The sequence below is a fragment of the Peromyscus maniculatus genome, chromosome X, assembly GCF_049852395.1.
Source record: "Peromyscus maniculatus bairdii isolate BWxNUB_F1_BW_parent chromosome X, HU_Pman_BW_mat_3.1, whole genome shotgun sequence".
NCBI lineage: Eukaryota > Metazoa > Chordata > Mammalia > Rodentia > Cricetidae > Peromyscus > Peromyscus maniculatus.
In genome coordinates this window covers 79,484,424-79,502,922 of record NC_134875.1, presented here as the reverse complement: position 1 = coordinate 79,502,922, position 18,499 = coordinate 79,484,424, and the positions used below count along the sequence as shown (strand labels likewise).

Below are 18,499 nucleotides of genomic sequence, written 5' to 3'. Positions count from 1 at the left end.
GGCACTCGATTTTTCTTCTCTGTGCTTGGCCTGTGGTCATATAGCTTGGAAGTCAGTCTCACCAAAAAGTAGGTCCCTTCCTGGTGCTGGGCATGTCTCAAGGTTCCATCTATAAATATTGGCCTGGGAGATAGGGGCATTGGGGTTCTGTCAGGTACCAGGTCTCAGTGTAGTGGCCCAGGCACTGAGTTCTAAGAGTAAGTGTTCTCATTTTCCTTCTCTGCACCTCAGTGGGTGGGATGCTCTCACAGCTCTTCTATCTGAGGTTGAGAGGCAGGTAGTACAGGTGGTCCCTTAGATACCAGGCTCGGCAGGGGGGGGGGGAAGGGGGGGAGATGCTCAGTTTGAGGATACAGGCCTGGGGCCAGAAGATATGGGGCCCTGCTTGGCATTGAGTTTCAAGTCTAAATTCTGGATTTAATTCTTTTTCCCAAGTGTGAGGTGTCTTCAGCTGAGCCGCATGGAGGAGAGGGAGGGGCACCACAGGCAACTCTTTCCTTTTTGCTTCCGTCAGTGTTCCTTTTATAGAGCGGCAACACTGGCTCTCCCTGGCCCTCTGGGAGCCCGTGCAAACAGATAGGTGCACGGATCACTGTTGAAACTGGTGTCTGCAGAGGAGATGCTCACTGGACCATCTCACTCAGTTACCATCTTTCTGCCAAGCCTGTCACTGTCACATTTGGATACTTTCAATTGCTATTTCACTTTATTAACACTTAATAATTGGATATATACATTAAGGGGGTACAGTGTGATGTTTCACCACATGTATGCAGCACGCACTGATCAAACTATGTCATTACCTATGTGGACCACTAATGAACTATTTACTTTGGTCTGGCTTCCAATACCCCTTAGCCAGCCTCCATCTTTCCTTCTCCTCCCCTTCCTGACCTCCAGTGCTCTACAATCTGACTTCTTCAGGTTTGTGTATATGAGCGACAGATTTCTCTTTTTGGGTCTGGCTTATTTTAATTAATAGACTGTCCTTCAGTTCTCACAATTTTGCTACAAATGGCAGGATTTCGTGTTCCTTTATACTCTGTCAGTTCTGTTCCTTTAGAGAACCGTGACTAATACACAAAGTATTTATCAAGGTAGAAAGCAATCATTGAATACATTATTTTGAACAAATTAGAGCACAAAAGTTTGGTAGAAACTTTTATTTCTTCACAGGGATGTTAACTGGACATGTAGAAGTGAATTTTTTTTCTCATTTTCTTCCAGATAAAATTCCAGAACAATGTTGTTTATCTCATAGTACCAGAAAGTTTGAAAAAGATTGACTTGAAAAGTTAAGACAGGAAATAGTTTCAACAAAAGGTCTTAGTTTTGCATAACAATGTACTGTTTCGTTAACAAAATGATGGAATTCAAAGTACACCTATTTCCTTAAAAAATTCTCTTGTACTGTCACATTGAAAGTTTTTAAGTATTAAGGCAGGGCCTTTTTTTTTGCCATTATTAGTTTCTACCAATAACTTTTATACTTAAGTATGAGTTAAGCTATATCTAAGGTTTCTAATTTCATGTAATATGCTTTCCTACTTCCTAAAAGAACAGGCTAGTTGATCAGGAAGTACTGAATTGCGACAGCACACAAGATGGCAATAAGCGCAAACCCTATGAGAAGAGTGAGAACAAAGGTGTCATCGCTCATCTCTGTCTTGTACTTCTCATCTTTGTCATTGTGGTTGCCTCTGCCTTTACCCCCACTGCCTCTGCCATGCCCGGACTGATGCTTGTAAGTTGAGAGAACCGCGCTGGGGCTATACGGTCCCCAGAGCTCTTGCACGCCATCAGAATTTTCATACTGGCGTCCTGCACAGACCTTGAAGCGATATCTTGAATTTGCAAGATAGTTGGAAAAGGAAAAGGAAGTGTTCGGTCCTTTGTAAATCTAAAGGAAAAAGGATCAAATGGAAATTATTGTTTCTTTCCAATAAAAAATATACTGTATCGAGTTTTACAATAAGACAAACAAAAATTCATTAGTTTCATGAACATGTTCACAACAAAAGTAAAATGTTACTCAGTGTTTCTAATGTTTGGAGGGGATTCAGTATCGAGTAGATAATTTTGTTCAATAAAGCATAGCAAAAACCTACCACTGTTCAAGTTTAATTACATTATGTATGGACTTGAATCATGGATTGCGACCAGTGGAATCAAGAAATACTAAACAATTCAATGGTAATAAGCTAATTAGATGAATAAGCTAGATTATGTACATAAATGTTACAGATGAGATAAAACTTTGGGAAAAGATTTAGCTACTTTAAACACTTTTTAAAAATAACATTATCTGTTTGTGTATCTGCTAATATTCCATAGCAAATTATGTTGAATAATTGCAATAAAAAGTCAAGAATAATATAAATTGTACTAATAATGTGCTAGTGTTTTAACTGTAGATACTATCTCACCATTCTGAAGTTATATAATTTAAATTAAAAGCTTTTGACTTAAAAATAACATACTCCCCACCAAAAGCTCTAACCTCAGCAGGACTTAGAACTACAATTTTTTTTGAGACAGGGTTTCTCTGTATAGCCCTGGTTGTCCTGGAACTCAATCTATAGACCAGATCTGCCTGCCTCTGCTTCACAAGTGCTGGGATTAAAGGTGTGCACACCCCCCATACTTTTTTTAAAACAAGGCCTCACAGAGCCCAGGCTATCCTCAAACTTGTTACATAGCCAAAGAGTACCTTGATCCTCCTGTGTTTACTCCTCAAGTGCTGAGGCTACAGATCTGTGCTACCATGCCTGGTGTAATGTTAAAGACTAAATGTAAAAGAATATACCTGCTCAGCTTTCTTTCCATTCATGACTTGAAGACAGTAAACAATGGGATCACCTTTAACTGGCTCCAAGGAATCCCATTTGATTTCACAACTGTTGTTATTCAGGGGGTGAAATCTAGGTGCTGAAAAAGGAAAATTACATTTTAGAAGGTTGTATTTTCCTCTAATGATGCTGAATACATTGAAATGACTCATAACCGCACAGTCATTACAAGCACATGTAGACCTAATAGGAGAAATATGTAGCCATACTTAAAAAGATATTTATGTATTTTGAGAGATGGTTTCCCTATGTAGCTGTGGCTGGCCTGGAACTTGCTATGAAGATCAGAATAGCCTTGTACTGGCATTAAAGGTGTACACTACCACACCCAACAGAACTATACTTATTGAAATTACTTTTGTTATACCATCAGGATCATTATTGTAGCAAAACCTTAATGAAGTTATAAATTAATAATGCATGTTTAGACCATTTTTTTTTGTTTTATTGAGACAGGGTTTCTCTGTGTAACTTTGGAGCCTGTCCTAGAACTTGCTCTGTATCCCAGCTGGCCTTGAACTCAGAGATCTGCCTGCCTCTGCCTCCCATGTGCTGGGATCAAGGGCATATGCCATCATCGCCAGGCTCATGTTTAGATTTTCTATTCATATTTTATAAATTTTAATTTTGTTTTTTCCTTTTAGAATAATCTGCATTGTGTTTATATGGTATGTTGTAAATTTAGAAACATTTTCATATGGATAAGTAATTTTATTTTAGGAGTTCAGCAACTGTGTGACGTAGGAAAGAACACACTAAGTTGTTAGTCTCCACATTTTAAGAAAATGGGGCTTAAATATATAGGGATATTACTTAGGAAAAGAAGAAAGCATTATCGTCATCTAAGCACAATTGATTTATTTTGAATGCGTTTCACTTAGCATTACACTGGAGAAGAATGATTTCATATTAGTGATTGAACTTGGGGGCTAGAGAGATGGCTCAGCAATTAACAGCATGGGCTGCTCTTCCAGAGGACCCAGGTTCAATTCCCAGCACCTACATGGCCGCTCATAATTATCTGTTACTTCAGTTCCAGGAGGATCCAACATCCTCACACAGGCATATATGCAGGCAAAACATCAATGCATATAAAATAAATAAAAATAGTGATTGAACTCATGTGGAAAGATTAGATCAACCAAACATCACAACTGGGAGAAGGAAAAATAATCCATACACCCAAGGTTCTGAGACCTGTAAACTTGGACTCATTGTGAGTGTGATACATAGCATTTTACTGTTCTGATTGTAACAGGGCCCAGACCTTAGCACAACTGACTCCATGATGGGAGTGGTTTAGGCTCTAAAACTCAGCATGTGAACAGCATCACCTGCCGAAACTAAAACAAAGACCTAATCCACCAAAGTCCATAGTTCTGGGAAAGTCTCTAAACGTACTAACCTTGCCTTTTGGCTTCTGTAGTTTCTTTTCTGGCTAACTGTTCTTGTTAACTGAAGTATGTCAACCCAGAACATGGTTTTTGTGCTTAAAAGCCCACCCTGAGAAAGGCCCACTGCTACAGTGGGATCCTGCACACCTAGTGTAGTTTTGGGCCTGCTAATAAACACTTGCTATTAGCTTAACCCCATGTTTGAGCAGTCGTCTCTGGTGCATACCCTACAACACTGATAAGGAGAGTAAACCCATAGTTTCAGAAATAAATTGATCAAAGTTTACATAATAACTTAGCTTTAATCAGTATAGCTATACCTGTGAATTGATAATTTTTTCCTAACATACCATTTGAGAAAGTATAATGTGTAGCAATGAGTAGATATGACAATGTGGGAGGCACACAATTATGGAAATCAGGAGCCTGTGTTTTGCCTGCATATAAGTATGGGCACCAGTGTGTATGCTTGGTGCTCACAGAGGTCTGAGAGGGCACTGGACTCCCTGGAACTGGAGTTATGGATGGTTGTGAACCACCAAGTGGGTGCTGGGAACATAGCCTGGGTCCTGTGAAAGAGCAACAAGTGCTCTTAACCTTTGAGGCATGTCTTAGGCGCCATGTCTTACTCTTTTCTAAAAAAAATTTATTTAACTTTATTTTATGTGCATTGGTGTGGAGGTGTCAGATTCCCCCGGAACTGGAGTTACAGACATTTGTGAGTTGTCATGTGCATGCTGAGAATTGAACTCAGGTTCTCTGGAAGAGCAGCCAGAGCTCTTAACTGCTGAGCCATCTCTCCAGCCCCATTTTTTTTTTAAATCATGCCTTACTCTTAAAAGCGGTAGTGGTGGAATTAGATGCTCTCTAAGATATTTGAAAAAATATTGATTGTGGGAGTCTTATTTTTTTTTTTTTTTTTTTTTGGTTTTTCGAGACAGGGTTTCTCGTGTGTAGCTTTGCGCCTCTCCTGGAACTCACTTGGTAGACCAGGCTGGCCTCGAACTCACAGAGATCCGCCTGCCTCTGCCTCCCGAGTGCTGGGATTAAAGGCGTGCGCCACCACCGCCCGGCTTGTGGGAGTCTTATTAATACTTTTTAAAATATTTTTTTGAGACAGGGCTTCTCTGTGTAACAGCCCTGGCTGTCCTGGAACTTGCTCTGTAGACTAGGCAGGCTTAAAATTCAGAGATCTACCTGCCTCTGCCTCCGGAGTGCTGGGATTAAAGGCATGCACCACCACCATCAGGCCTGAAGTCTTAATAAATCTTTTCATTGATCCTTAAATACACAATTAGGCACTACTTTTTTGGTAGTCTATTAGTGAATTAAAAAAATTACTACTGCTATTTTTTAAAGATTTAATTTAATTTAAATTTTAAACTATTTATTTATTTTATGTGTGTGGATGTTTTGCCTGCATATATGTATGTCTGCACTGCGTGTGTGCCTGGTACCTGTGGAGGCCAGAAGAGGGCACTGGATCCCCTGGAACTGTAGTTAGAGACGGTTGTGAGCTGTCATGTAGGCACTGGGAATCAAACCCTGGTTCTCTGGAAGAGCATCCAGTGCTCCTAACCACTGAACCATCTCTTTAGCCCCAAGATTTAATTTAATTTTTACGTCAGCAAACAAAGTAACAGGTTTCCTTATGGCATTTTCATACATTTTTAGTTTTGGTTAATTCCCCGATCTGCTGAGCTCTATCTTACTACTTACACTCCTCAACCCCAGTATTCTACCTTCTACTTTAATATACGTGTTTTATGCCCTCCCTACCCCTTCCTTAGAGTCTCTCCCCAGCCTTAAGATTTCTAGTTTCCTCACCTTTACCCACAATTACTCTCACCTAAACACATTTCTTTAAAAATTGAGAAGCAACACTTTTCATATGAGGGAAGGCATGGGGCATTTGTCTTCTGAGCCTTGTTGCCTCTCTTAATATAGCATTTTCTAATTACTGCTCAATTGTATATATGTGCTGAGAAAGCTCTACTAAGATGTTCAGTGTCTGTGTGCACCATTTACCTTTAAGTGCAGCAGGTGGGGTCTTCGTTGTAGTGAAAGTGTAGACATCAGACTGTGGTCCCTCACCAGCTTCATTACATGCCTGGATTTTAAACTTGTATTGTGTATATTCACTCAATTTTTGCACTTTGTGAGTCAGATCAGGCCCATTGTAAATGACAGTAAATCTGAGGGGAAAAAGATAAAGATTAGGAAGCAATATTATAATCAACAGTTGAGTCCAAGAAAGTACAAATAAGCCAGAAAGGGAAAACAAACAAAAAGGCAAAAAGAAATCAAGTCATAAGATCATATACTGTCAAGGCGCTGGTCTTTATCATTTATTCTCTGGTACTTACATTGCATTAAGTAAAGGAAAAAGTGGTTAGGAGGAAGCGAAAACATGGATAAGAACTGAAAGTATTATGTTTCACAGAGCAATGTTTCTAGCCTACTTAGTTCACTGAAATTATAGATTAAGACACACACACACACACACACACACACAGAGACAGAGAGAGTGAGCATGCCCGGCAAGAGGCAAGGTATAACAATTTAAACTGTTTTTTAGTTGCAATAGACGTTAAATGGTAAAAGTAGTTACCTGCCAGATCGATCTTCCATTAATAACTTGTAGGTTATGAAGTTGGCAAGTGATTTTTTGCTTGGAGCATTGCCCCATTTGAGCCTGAGACTCTGGTGTCCACAGATCACACAAGCAAGCTGTGGAGGTGCTGGTGGTAGTGGTTTGGTTTTGCTTCTTATTGGTGGGCTAAAAGGGCTTAGTCCGTAATGATTCATAGCTTGAATTCTGATTCTAGTGGTAAAAATAAATTAAAATATATGAATTTTATATTGAGTAAAGGAAATACTTTTCTTCATATAACCCAACCCACTATATCTCTATATAGAATAACTATTATACTGATTACAAGACAGAACTACTATTGAAAATTATTGATGGGAAGCAGAAACATCAAATTTCACCAACGAAGCAGAATTCAAAAGAAATCTGAAGTGTATTAAACACACAAATGCAGATCTGCTCAAAATTCTCAACATTTTTTTGATTTATCCAAAATAAGATACGAGTGACTTACCTGTATGTAGTGTTAGGCTGTAGATTTTTCAGAACATACTCTGTTACTCTATCAACAGTCAAGATTTTTTTATCTCCGTATTCGATGTTATATCCAGTGATTGGAGAGCCATGGCAGTCTGGCTCTTCCCATTGGATAGCTATGCAAGTTGACGACAATTTGGCAGGCACTTTGTCTTCAACTTCTTGTAACATTGGAACTATGGCGGGTACAGTTCCTGGTGTAGCTACTTTTCCAGTTCCTCCAAACATTCCAACCCCAACTATATTTACAGCCTGAAAAACGCATGCTTTGTTAGCAATTCATTTAACGATTTCTGTGCATGAACCATTTTGTTGCATAACAAAACAGTGCATCATAAACTCATAGTCTAACAATTTGGTTCTATGTTGCAGAAATACATGCTGAGACTTGCAGGCTGTAAGCACTTTAGGAAGGTAAAGAGTGCACATGGGGGAAGGAAAGTCAGAAGTGTTAATATGCATATTTTAGGAAAAGTATACCCCACAAGACTCGTCAATTATGACACAAAGCTTTTCTCCATTTTTCATGCTTGAGTTTTTATCTCTGATATATTCCCATCCAGTCAATCAATTTCACTGATCTTGGGAAAGCATAATTTTTCATTTTGAGATCATTATAAATATACATATATCCTGTACCTACTTTCCTCTGAAGACATTATTTTCAATAGCTACAGCTCAAAACTAAAACCCGAAAACCGTCACTGATAAAACCCACTGATGTTTTTCAGAATTGTGTGCAATTATTTGTGTGTGTACTTAAGTTTTAGTCAGTGACCATGACTGCTTCAATAGAAAGAAGTTTTATCACAGGATTCCATGTGATCCTCTTACAGCCACAGTATGTTCCTACTCTGCCCATCCTCTAACTTCTGGAAACCACTGTTAGCCATCATTACTACAATTTTGCCATTTTCAGAATATTATGTAAATTGAATAATGCAACATAAAACTTTGATGCAGGCTCATCTTTTTGTAGTTACTGTAATTCTCTGGAGAGCTTTCAGCTATTGTATATATTCATACTTTGTTCATTTTTATTACTGAACAGTATGTCACAGTAAAGATGTATCATAGTTTATTTATACATCTGTTGAAAGATATTTGTTTCCTACAAATAAACGTAAGATGCTGCTGTGCTCTTTTCTGGAAGGGCTATAATTCTCATCAGTAAAGTGTAAGTGACCAGTTTCCTTATGTCTTTGACAGCACTTGGTGTTATCATTATTCCTTAGCTTAGGCATTCTGAAGGATACAGAATGGAATTTTCTTGTGCATTCCCCCAATAGTAAATGATGCTAAACATCTTTGCATGTGCTCACTTGCCATGTGCATATTCTCTTTAGTCACTAATCTGTATGCATTTTCTAACTTTGTTTGAATTAACTGCTGAGTTTTGAAAGTTCTTTATATAATTTAGGTGCTAGTCCTTTGCAAGATATGCATATCACAAATATTATCTCCCAACTTGCAGGTTCACTTTTCATGCTTTTTAGAGGATAAAAAGTAAAAGTTTTAAACTTTGAGTAGGTCAGAGTTACCACTATTTCATTTTGTGGGCTGTGCTTTTGGTATCAAGTGTTTGCCTAGACACAGATCACAAAGATTTTCTCTTATTATTATTATTATTATTATTATTATTATTATTATTATTATTTTTGGTTTTTCGAGACAGGGTTTCTCTGTGTAGCTTTGCGCCTTTTCCTGGAGCTCACTTGGTAGCCCAGGCTGGCCTCAAACTCACAGAGATTCGCCTGGCTCTGCCTCCCGAGTGCTGGGATTAAAGGCGTGCGCCACCACCGCCCGGCCTATTATTTTTTTTTTTACAGAAAGTTTCTTTTTTGGTTTTATTATTGTTTATGAGTTTAACACTTTTATTTATTTTTAAGAGACAGATTCTTGCTATGTTGCCCAGTTTGGACCGAAACCTCTGGGTTAAAGGGATCCTAGCATTTCAGCCTTGAGTAGTTGAGACTACATGTATGTGCCACTTTGCTTGGTTTGGTTTACGGTTTTATTTTAGTGTCTATTTTCTGGAAAGGAAGATGTAAACTCACTGTTAATTTCTCTTTAACTTCTTTGTAGAATTCTCCATTTGGGACTGGAAATTTCTAAGTGGTTTTAGTGTACAGACAGTTTCTGTCATGACTACAGGGCTAGACATCACCTAGGCTGAGTTTCAGTACTTTGTGGTTTTTAAAGACTAGTTTTCATTTCTTCTGTACTGTTTCATGTACATGTATAAAACTGTCCTGTGTTTGTAAAACTAATGCTGTTCTATTGCATAAATTAGTGATTTGTGTCTATCTCATTTTAGTGCAGATGAACCCATGGCCTCTCACACTGATCACCCTAGCCCCTCTACTTTTTTTTAAATTATTATAATCTCTTTAATGAAAATTGAGGTTGTTGTTTTTTTCTTTTTAAGATTTATTTATTTATTATGTATACAGAAGAGGGCGCCAGATCTCATTACAGATGGTTGTGAGACACCATGTGGTTGCTGGGAATTGAACTCAGGACCTCTGGAAGAGCAGTCAGTGCTCTTAACCTCTGAGCCATCTCTCCAGCCCATCCTCTACTGTTTTTATGTTTGTCAGTTTTTAAAGAAGTTTTTCTAACTTTCTTGTTTTTTTCTAGTGAACCAATCACATTGTCTTACTGAATTTTACCATTAGTTTTCCATACAGCCCTATGGTATTGTGATGGCTTAAATTTTACAGAGAGCACATTTCAGATTATTTTAAGTTTGTACTTCCCCTGCAAACTTTTAAGTTACATATATTATATTCTAGTTTTTCAGAAAAAGCAGATCACTTCCAGCTAGTACATGGGAAAATTTATGTAAGAACTGGCAGAGGGGCACAGTTTCCAGGTGGAGTCAATTTGTTTGGAATAAAGACTCTCTAAAGATTTTCTTAACTGTAATAACTGTCACTTAGAAAGCAAAAGCACGGCCATCTTAGTTTGAAGGCAAGCCCATTCCAACCTGGAGACCCCTTATATTAGTTAAAATATAATTACATTCTTTCCCCGCCTTCTCCTATCTCCAGCACCTCCTATGCTCCATCCCTTTCAAATCCATGGCCTCTGATCGTTTATTATTGCTCCGCGCGTGCACACACGTAACACTAAACAAACTCAGAAGTTGCATTTGTGTGTGTGTGTACTTTTAACGCTGACCACTTGGGATTGCATAACCTATGATGGGGGTCTCATCCCTGGAGAAGAGTAACTCCCCTCACAGCAGTCTTTAATTGCCTGTAGCTTTTCGTCTAGGAGTGGGTTTATGGGATTTCCCTCATCTATGTTGGCATGTCAACTGGTATCATTGCGCAGGTCATATTAGCCGCTTCTTTTATGCAACTGACAGTTTTCAAATTCCCCAAAGTCAAAGGCACTAATACCATTCCTACACATCCTAGTTTGACAACACTATCCCATCTAACTGATAAGGCCATTCTGCCCCTCCGGAAAATGCCCAGCCCACTGACTGCCCTGTCACCACAAGCCCTATAGAAACTCTAGCCTGTATAAGAGAAATTTGCTCTATCTTTCTCTTCTTCTGACAAGAGCCCTCAGGTTTAACTGAAATAAATGTGTCCTTGTCTTTTCTTTTCTTTTTGATCTTTCTCTCAGGTAGACCACATTATATGGACATAAGTTGTCTGAATAATTGCCTGACACCACCAACTGGTGCACACCTCCCTCAAAAACACCCCCTCAGTATATTTCAGTACTCAAATACCCATTTCCCCCTGTGGGGCTACGGAGACTCAAACACATCATCCTTTGCCTCCTTGGGCTGGACAGCCTCATTCTCAGAACTCCTTCCCGCCAAATACTATTATCCTTGCAGCCCTTAAATCCAAGGATTCCTATCACTTCACACAGGGCCTTCAGATGGGTTAACGGTTCTGTTGTTCCCATCTACCCAGTCATCCCTATCCCTTAGGGATCCCTCCTTTCTCACCCCCGGCCCCGTCAAAAACTCACTTCACTCTCTTAATCTCAAGGGTGCTTTCTTCACCATGTGCTTTTCACCTTTACTTTACATCCACAGCATCTGTAACCAGGTCTGAGTTCTTCTGGCCCAACTGCTGTAATTAGCTCCAACCTGTAGCCTATTTCTGTAAACAAACTGATGCTGTATGTCAGAGCTGGCGCCTTCTGTCTCTAACTTCAGGCAAGTTCTGTTCCCCACAGCCTTCAAAATATCTCTCATCAGTCTGTTTTTTCCTGTCCTCTCCTCTAGTTCCTGCTTTGCCTCGAGTCTGATCACATCAGCTTGCTCTACCTTGCAGCCTCTGGACAGCCCTGCCCTCCATTATCCATGACACTCTGCTCCCAGATACAAACAACACCCTTTCTGTGACCCACACGTACCTCACAACTACAGTAGATGAGACCCTTAAGGTTTTTCACCAGCTCAATACCACTCCCATTCCTGGGACCCTGGATAAGTTGACTGAGGGTAGCAGCACCCTCAAGGACCCCTCCTTGTTGGGTTCCTATTGTTGAGAGGTATCATGACACTCTCAACTGCTTCCATTCTCAGTGAGTAGAGGAGGCAAACTTCCTCCTTCCCTAGACCACTCCTCAGCGGCAGAGCTCACTGTACTCACCAGGGTCCTACCCTCAGCCTGGAATGCTGCAGCCATCATCTATCCTGACTCTGTATGTACCTACAGCATCATTCAATCCATCTCCTAGATTTGGAGAGAATCGTGTTTCCTTACACCAAAGGCCACCACTGTCATCAATGAGAGGCTTTCCCCCTCCTCCTCCTCAAAGCATCCATATTGCCTCAAAGGGATGCTATCATCCCCTGCAAAGGCCATAAGACAGACAAAGGCTCTGTCACCCTGGGGAACTGAATGGCCCATCTCTGGGTTGTCCTATAGTCTAGGGCAGGGATATTCCTTACTATCTTTCTTTTGCACACGTAACTTTTCTCCTCTCCCCCACCTCACTCCATCACACAGGCAGAAATTCAACCAGAGCTTGAATTTCAGGAGCGCTACTGGTACCTGACCAAAAGAACCAGCTTGGTATGCCTCAGCTGCATCCCAGAGGACAAGGAGGGTTGATGGCATCCTCTCCGATCCACTTCCTAATCTGTCCATCCTCTTACTACCCTCCCTCCCCCTCAGACAGGGGTCCTTACTTCAACCAGACTGTCTTACTACCCACCAATCCCATGAAATCCCCTAACTCCTCCCTGTTCTCCTCATGCTGGGACTATGCTCACCTTTCCTGGTAGCAGATCAGGCTTTCCTGCCCCATATCTGTTTGGCTTTCCTCCACAGGGGAACTGCACCACGCCCAGTAGAAAACCCCTGAAACCGATTATTATGTGCTTGGGCTGGCTGGAGTTGAGGCAAAGACTTCTGCAATCAGGCTACTATAATCACTTTCCAGAGATTTTTCTTACCTGCCTACAACCCCCTCAACATCTCTTCAGCATCAGTACACATTAGCTTCTGACAATCCAAGGGCAGATCTGTTCCCCAGCTGCTGCTGTCATTGAGAACTGCCAGGCCCTCCCTGTTTTCTAGAGGCCACCTATGGGGCCTATGTGTGCACTTCTGAATGAACAGTGCATTTCTTTACCAGTAAGTCAGCTCTGGTAGAGATGGCGCACAAGGTTTAAAGGATAGTGGGCCGCAGAGATGGCTTGACAATGAAGAGCACTTGCTGCTCTTCCAGAGGTCCTGGGTCCAGTTCCCAGCACCATACAGTGGCCCACAACCATCTGTAATTCCTGTTCCAGGGGATCCTCTGCTCTCTCTTCTGGCCTTTGTGGGTGCCAGGCATGATGATAAAATTAAATTAAAATAATTAAAGGATAGAGCCATTGCTCTTCAGCAGTCCTCCATCTCATGATTAACCCTTTCACATTCTTAGTTGCTCCTTTGGGCTGCTCCTGATAATCATGATCATTCTGGGATTCCTCTTCCTCCCTTGTTCTAGTAACCCTTTCTAGAAGTTTTTGGATGACAGAGTTACTTCAGTTTTTCCTAGCAGAGTGAGCTCACAAGAAAGCCTTAAAGCTGTCCTCCTCCTACAGACCCTTCAATCCTAGAACTGTCGCCCCTCCCTAACAGGAAGTACTATTAGAGACTTGGTTGCCCTGTCTTCCTACCAAATCATAGAGCTTGAATTGAGGGAACAGATGTGCAACCATCTTGTCTTGAAGGCAGCCCAATTCTGGTCTGAATAGTACCCCTTTTCATGAAACTAACAGTTTCAGTTTCCTGAAGCCAGACTTTAATAGAATACAGCATTCCTGCAATCCTAGTTTAGTCATGAACATCATCTCATCTAACCAACAAGACCATTCTGATCATTCAAGAAAATTTCCAGCCCCTGCCCTCGCCCCCGCTCCAGCAACCCTTTTAACAAACCTAGCCAGTAAAAGAAGGTCATTCTCTTACTTTCTTGACTTCTGATGAGTGTCTGTGCCAAGTTTATCTAAAAATAAACCTGTCCTTGCATTTTATACACATAGTTAAAAGTAAAATAAGCCTAATCCCAGCACTTGGGAAGCAGACGCAGGTGGATTTCTGAGTTCGAGGCCAGCCTGGTTTACAGAGAGATTTCTAGGACATAGGGCTACACGGAGAATCCCTGGCCTGTCTTGAAAACCAAAACTAAAATCTGCCGTCCCCACCCTGCCTCCCCACCAAAAAAAGAAAAGAAAAAGAAAGAAACTGATCGTATAGGCCTGAATGGGTGTATTTGCTTGTTTCAGGCAGGGTCTCACTCTATAATCCAGGCTAGCCTTAAACTTACTATATATTCCAGGCTGACCTCAAAACTGGGCTAATCCTCCTGCATCATCTTCCAAAAATTCTGGGAACACGTGCATGTAGAGGCCTGGCTAGAGTCAGTGTTTTAATAAGCATTTTAGGTAATTGCTAAGTTCAGAGAAATTTGAAAACCATGGAAGTATAAATATGGCAGATCAAGCTGGACTGGGAAGTACATGAGAGATCATATAGGGCTTTAAACAACACAAGAAGCGATATAGTTAAAGATAGGCAATATTCATAGAAAGCTTTCCCTTCTTGACTTTACTCTGGTCTTTACATTGGAAATGACATTAGTATTATGTATATGGAAAGTATATGTTAATAGCTGTTGCCTTCTTTACAGTGAAGGAAACGCCAGCTCTACCTGGACTCTGCAAAAATACGTGGTTGCCGGAGTAAGACCTTTAACTTCATAGCGCAAACAAGGGCCAGTGTAAATCAAATGCATGGAATCTTCAGTTTGTCCCCACTGCAGTCGGTAATCAGTGATTTCAGCACCATTGCATTTAGGAGTCTGAAAGATGAAACACACACAGAAATTCAATTCTTTTTCTAAGTGGTCACTATATTAGATACTGTGGAGAGGAACAATACACGAAAGCTTGTAATCCGTCAAGTAATACAGGATAGAGATAGGTAGAAACAAATACAGGCAGGACACTATAACAACATTAAAAGACACATGTTAAAGTAAGAAGAAAGACTTGCTAATTTTATGTTAGACAAATGAAAACAAATATATTAATATTGCTTAACATTACCATTGGTTAGTATGATAAATCATAATCACATACCCTTGTGATTTGGCCTTTGTAGGTTAAAAATAAGCTCTGCCATGCATTATTAACAGACTAAGTCTTTTTTGTCAATGTTAAAAAAAAGTCATTGCTTGAGACTGGGGAAAAAAAGAACAATCCAAAGAAACCTATATGCCTAAATAATTAGGCTATTTCTTATTTTTAAGAATTTAATTTGGTAAGACATTCACATGGGTTGTTAAAAGTATATTCTTAAGTCTTTAGCATTCCTTATGTATCACATTGTAGTTACAGGTTAGAAATAGTAGCTGAAGATTTCCCAATGAAGTCAAAGAGTATGAAGCTCTGGGCTGGGGATACTGTTCAGAAGCAGAGTGCTTGCCTAGCATGTATGAAGCCCTGGGTTCAGTCCTCAGCACCATAAAAAATTAAAACTTCTTATAAATTGATTTACCTTTGCTATCTCTTGCATTAGCTTTAAAAATTCCATTAGTTACCCATTGATGGTCTATTTTGATCCCTGAATTTATAGTTGAGATTTGAAGAGCAGATTATCAGTTCTGTAGTCTTCATGATATCATTGGTATCAATCAAGTCCTAGGTATGTTCTAGAAACCATGGTCTGAGGATTATGGGATCCTAATTCTAAGCTACGATTCATTAGAGATTTCAGGGTTTTTTCCCCCAAATGTTCTAAAACATTAACACATTTGTGTATCAGCAAAATTAATAAGAAGTTGAATTGGCAACATACTTCCCAACTGACAATAACACAGGTTGGACCCTTGCAGGTTAGCACAGGTGTACCACACTGAGAAGGAGGGTGCCGGGCTGGTACAGTTCCACACTTCATTGCATGAGATCCAAGCTACAAATTAAACAAACATACAAATAAACAAACACATGCATGACTTTGCAGGCGTGGTCACTCCTCACCTTGACAACAAACACAGTGCAAGCACATATTCATTCAAAGTGAAATGAAGTACAAGCGAGTTACCTGAACAGCATAACTTTTCCACTCGTATTTTATGTGTTTAGCCAAAAACTGTGGGTTCTTCAGGATTTAATTTACTTACTGCACATTTCTTTTCAGAGCCAGGGTACTCCTTTCTGTCATTCCGGGCACCTCTTGATCTTCTGCCACGCACAACTGTTTCCGAGTTCCCATTAACAGAACGATTATCTACAAAATACGTAAAACGCACTCAGTTCTCCCCTCCCCAAAGTATTTATTTAGGTACTAGTGATCGAACCCAGTCTTGTTTACACTAAGCACACACACTATCATTTGTCTCCACACCAAGTCCCGAGTTTTTAGGGATGGTTCTTTAAAACAATACAACATACTGTAGAGTGAGCCAAGACAACTCTTTTAAAATGCTTAGAGATGCAAAGCTTATTTTATCAATTAACCCCATAGTTTGACTTAGACATTAAAAAGTTAGGTTTCAATTACCAAGAATTTGTTTGCTAAGAATTATTGGATTCAGACTAAAAGGAAACTCTACTTGATAATATTAACACACACACACACACACACACACACACACACACACACACACACACACACACACACACACACACAAAGCCAAAGTCCCAGGCCAGGAAGCATAGGCACAGTTGTCAATCGCATAAGGAAGCCTACATAAGGAAGCCTTACTTGCAGGAAGGCTGGTGTCCTTGCACTTGTTTTTACCATTTGAGGGCTGTGGACGACAAGACTCAGGAGGTAGAGTAGGTGTCTGAATTGTCAATACATCTGAAGGCTAAGAGATAGAAAATATTTTACTGTTAAATTAAATTGAAGATCAGCTTTCGAAAAAATTTAGTACTACAACAGTTTATTTCAATCCTCAATTTGAGAACTTTCCACTTTTGGTTTTCTTACCTGGCTTTGGCCTACAGGTGAAGTGCAAAAGACTCTCAGTTTATATGTGGTGCCTGGTTTGAGGTTATTGTACAGGAATTCCTGCAGAGTACCATTGTAGATTAGCTTCCAGAGATTTGCTGGAGAAGAAGAGCAAATTAGTTCAATTTATTAATAGGTCACTTATGAATTTTATAAGTCCCCGTAACAATTAACATATGCATGATATATGCTAAGAAACAACCATTTTGGAAAATAACTTGATCCAATAATCTTTTTGGGGGAGGTGTTTCAAGGCAGGGTTTCTCTGTGTAGCCTTGGCTGTCCTGGAACTAGCTCTGTAGACCAGGCTGGCCTCGAACTCACAGAGATCCTCCTGCCTCTGCCTCCTGAGTGCTGGGATTAAAGGTGTAAGCCACCACTGCCTGGCTAAATCCAATAATCTTTTTATGATTGTTAAATTATTTTATTCCCAGTAGAATTAAACAAAAGTTTAAGGTATCAGTAAATAATGATTGCTTATCAAAACTCAAAGGAATTCAATTACATTTTGGGGTTTGGTTTTATTGGTGTGTATTTATATTAATTTTCTGGTTCTGGTACTTGCACTAAGATTACATAAGACATTACTATTAGGTGAAGCTAAGTCAAAGTTTCGCAGGGGAACCCTGTACTATTTTTCATAACTTCTAGATGATTGTAAGATTATTTCAAAATAAAATCTTTTAAAATTCTTGTTGCCTTACCACCATCTGAATTTTCACTGGCTTCTAAACTGTAACTTGAAATGTGCATTCCACCATTATCTTTGGGGGAGTCTAAAAGGAGAAATAAATTTTAAGTGATTCTTGAAAAGAACTTGCAAATATTTCACTAAAATTTTAACTTATAAATTATAACTTCTCACAGAGAAAAATATAATCACAGCACATTGTTATATTTATATCTATATACTAGTAACAATCTAAAATATAATACAAGCTACACACATTTTTGATATCACTCAAGTATTTAGATAGTATTTCAAAGTTCTTGGGAAGAAACTAAAATGATAATATGTGGAATGATTTTCATTTATCTAGTTTAGAGGCAATAAATCTGTATACATACAAATTCTGGTTAAGCTGACATTTATCTCTGATACAGACTTCTTACAATGGTACTTATGTTGGTTATAATTTTACTTAGAAGAAAGTTATTTAAGGATCCATACAAAGTTCAATAGTTTGTTCATATGTGAATAATTAAGCTAGCAATAAGAAATTCAATAGCAAATTAGAAAAAAATAATAGGGTTTACAATTAAACTCATTTATATGGCAGAATATTTCACATGCAAATGAGACTATTTTATTAACTTAGGGGAACTGCAAAAAGACTGCTTCTCAATAGTAAATATGGAGAGAACAAAGCTAGATATAGGAGAATTATTTACCCCATCCAATTTTTACTTGGCGTGCATGGATTGCTCCCACTACATAGGGTTTTTTAGGGTGTCCAGGCTTGGCTGGACAAGTAGAATATTTTACTTCTCCACTGGGGCTGCTTCTTCCTTCCAGATTGTAGGCAAAAATCTGTTTGTGCAAAAAAGGATATTTTGTTGAACACTGGAAATAAATGTCTGGTTTGATAATGCTGGGTGAGGATTTCCAAGAATTAAATGCAAAGTAAAGCTTCATTTCAA

General features: G+C 39.4%; 1 protein-coding gene across 4 annotated transcripts in view; it reads right to left on the bottom strand.

Annotated features, from left to right (window-relative positions):
• Positions 1–1,148: 1,148 nt before the first annotated feature.
• The window catches only part of LOC102904905 (fibronectin type III domain containing protein 3C1-like), a 65,745-nt gene continuing 48,394 nt past the window's right edge, over positions 1,149–18,499 (bottom strand). For all 4 annotated transcript variants that reach the window (XM_042269326.2, XM_015986256.3, XM_076562828.1 and 1 more), the window contains 12 exons: positions 18,251–18,389; positions 17,563–17,634; positions 16,838–16,956; positions 16,610–16,715; positions 16,026–16,132; positions 15,701–15,814; positions 14,553–14,702; positions 7,351–7,625; positions 6,855–7,067; positions 6,272–6,438; positions 2,807–2,928; positions 1,149–1,900 (listed from right to left, as the gene is read on the bottom strand). In XM_042269326.2, the coding sequence (XP_042125260.2) occupies positions 1,565–1,900; positions 2,807–2,928; positions 6,272–6,438; positions 6,855–7,067; positions 7,351–7,625; positions 14,553–14,702; positions 15,701–15,814; positions 16,026–16,132; positions 16,610–16,715; positions 16,838–16,956; positions 17,563–17,634; positions 18,251–18,389 (1,920 nt within the window). In that variant the 3' untranslated portion in view covers positions 1,149–1,564. The remainder of the gene's footprint in view (positions 1,901–2,806; positions 2,929–6,271; positions 6,439–6,854; positions 7,068–7,350; positions 7,626–14,552; positions 14,703–15,700; positions 15,815–16,025; positions 16,133–16,609; positions 16,716–16,837; positions 16,957–17,562; positions 17,635–18,250; positions 18,390–18,499) is intronic.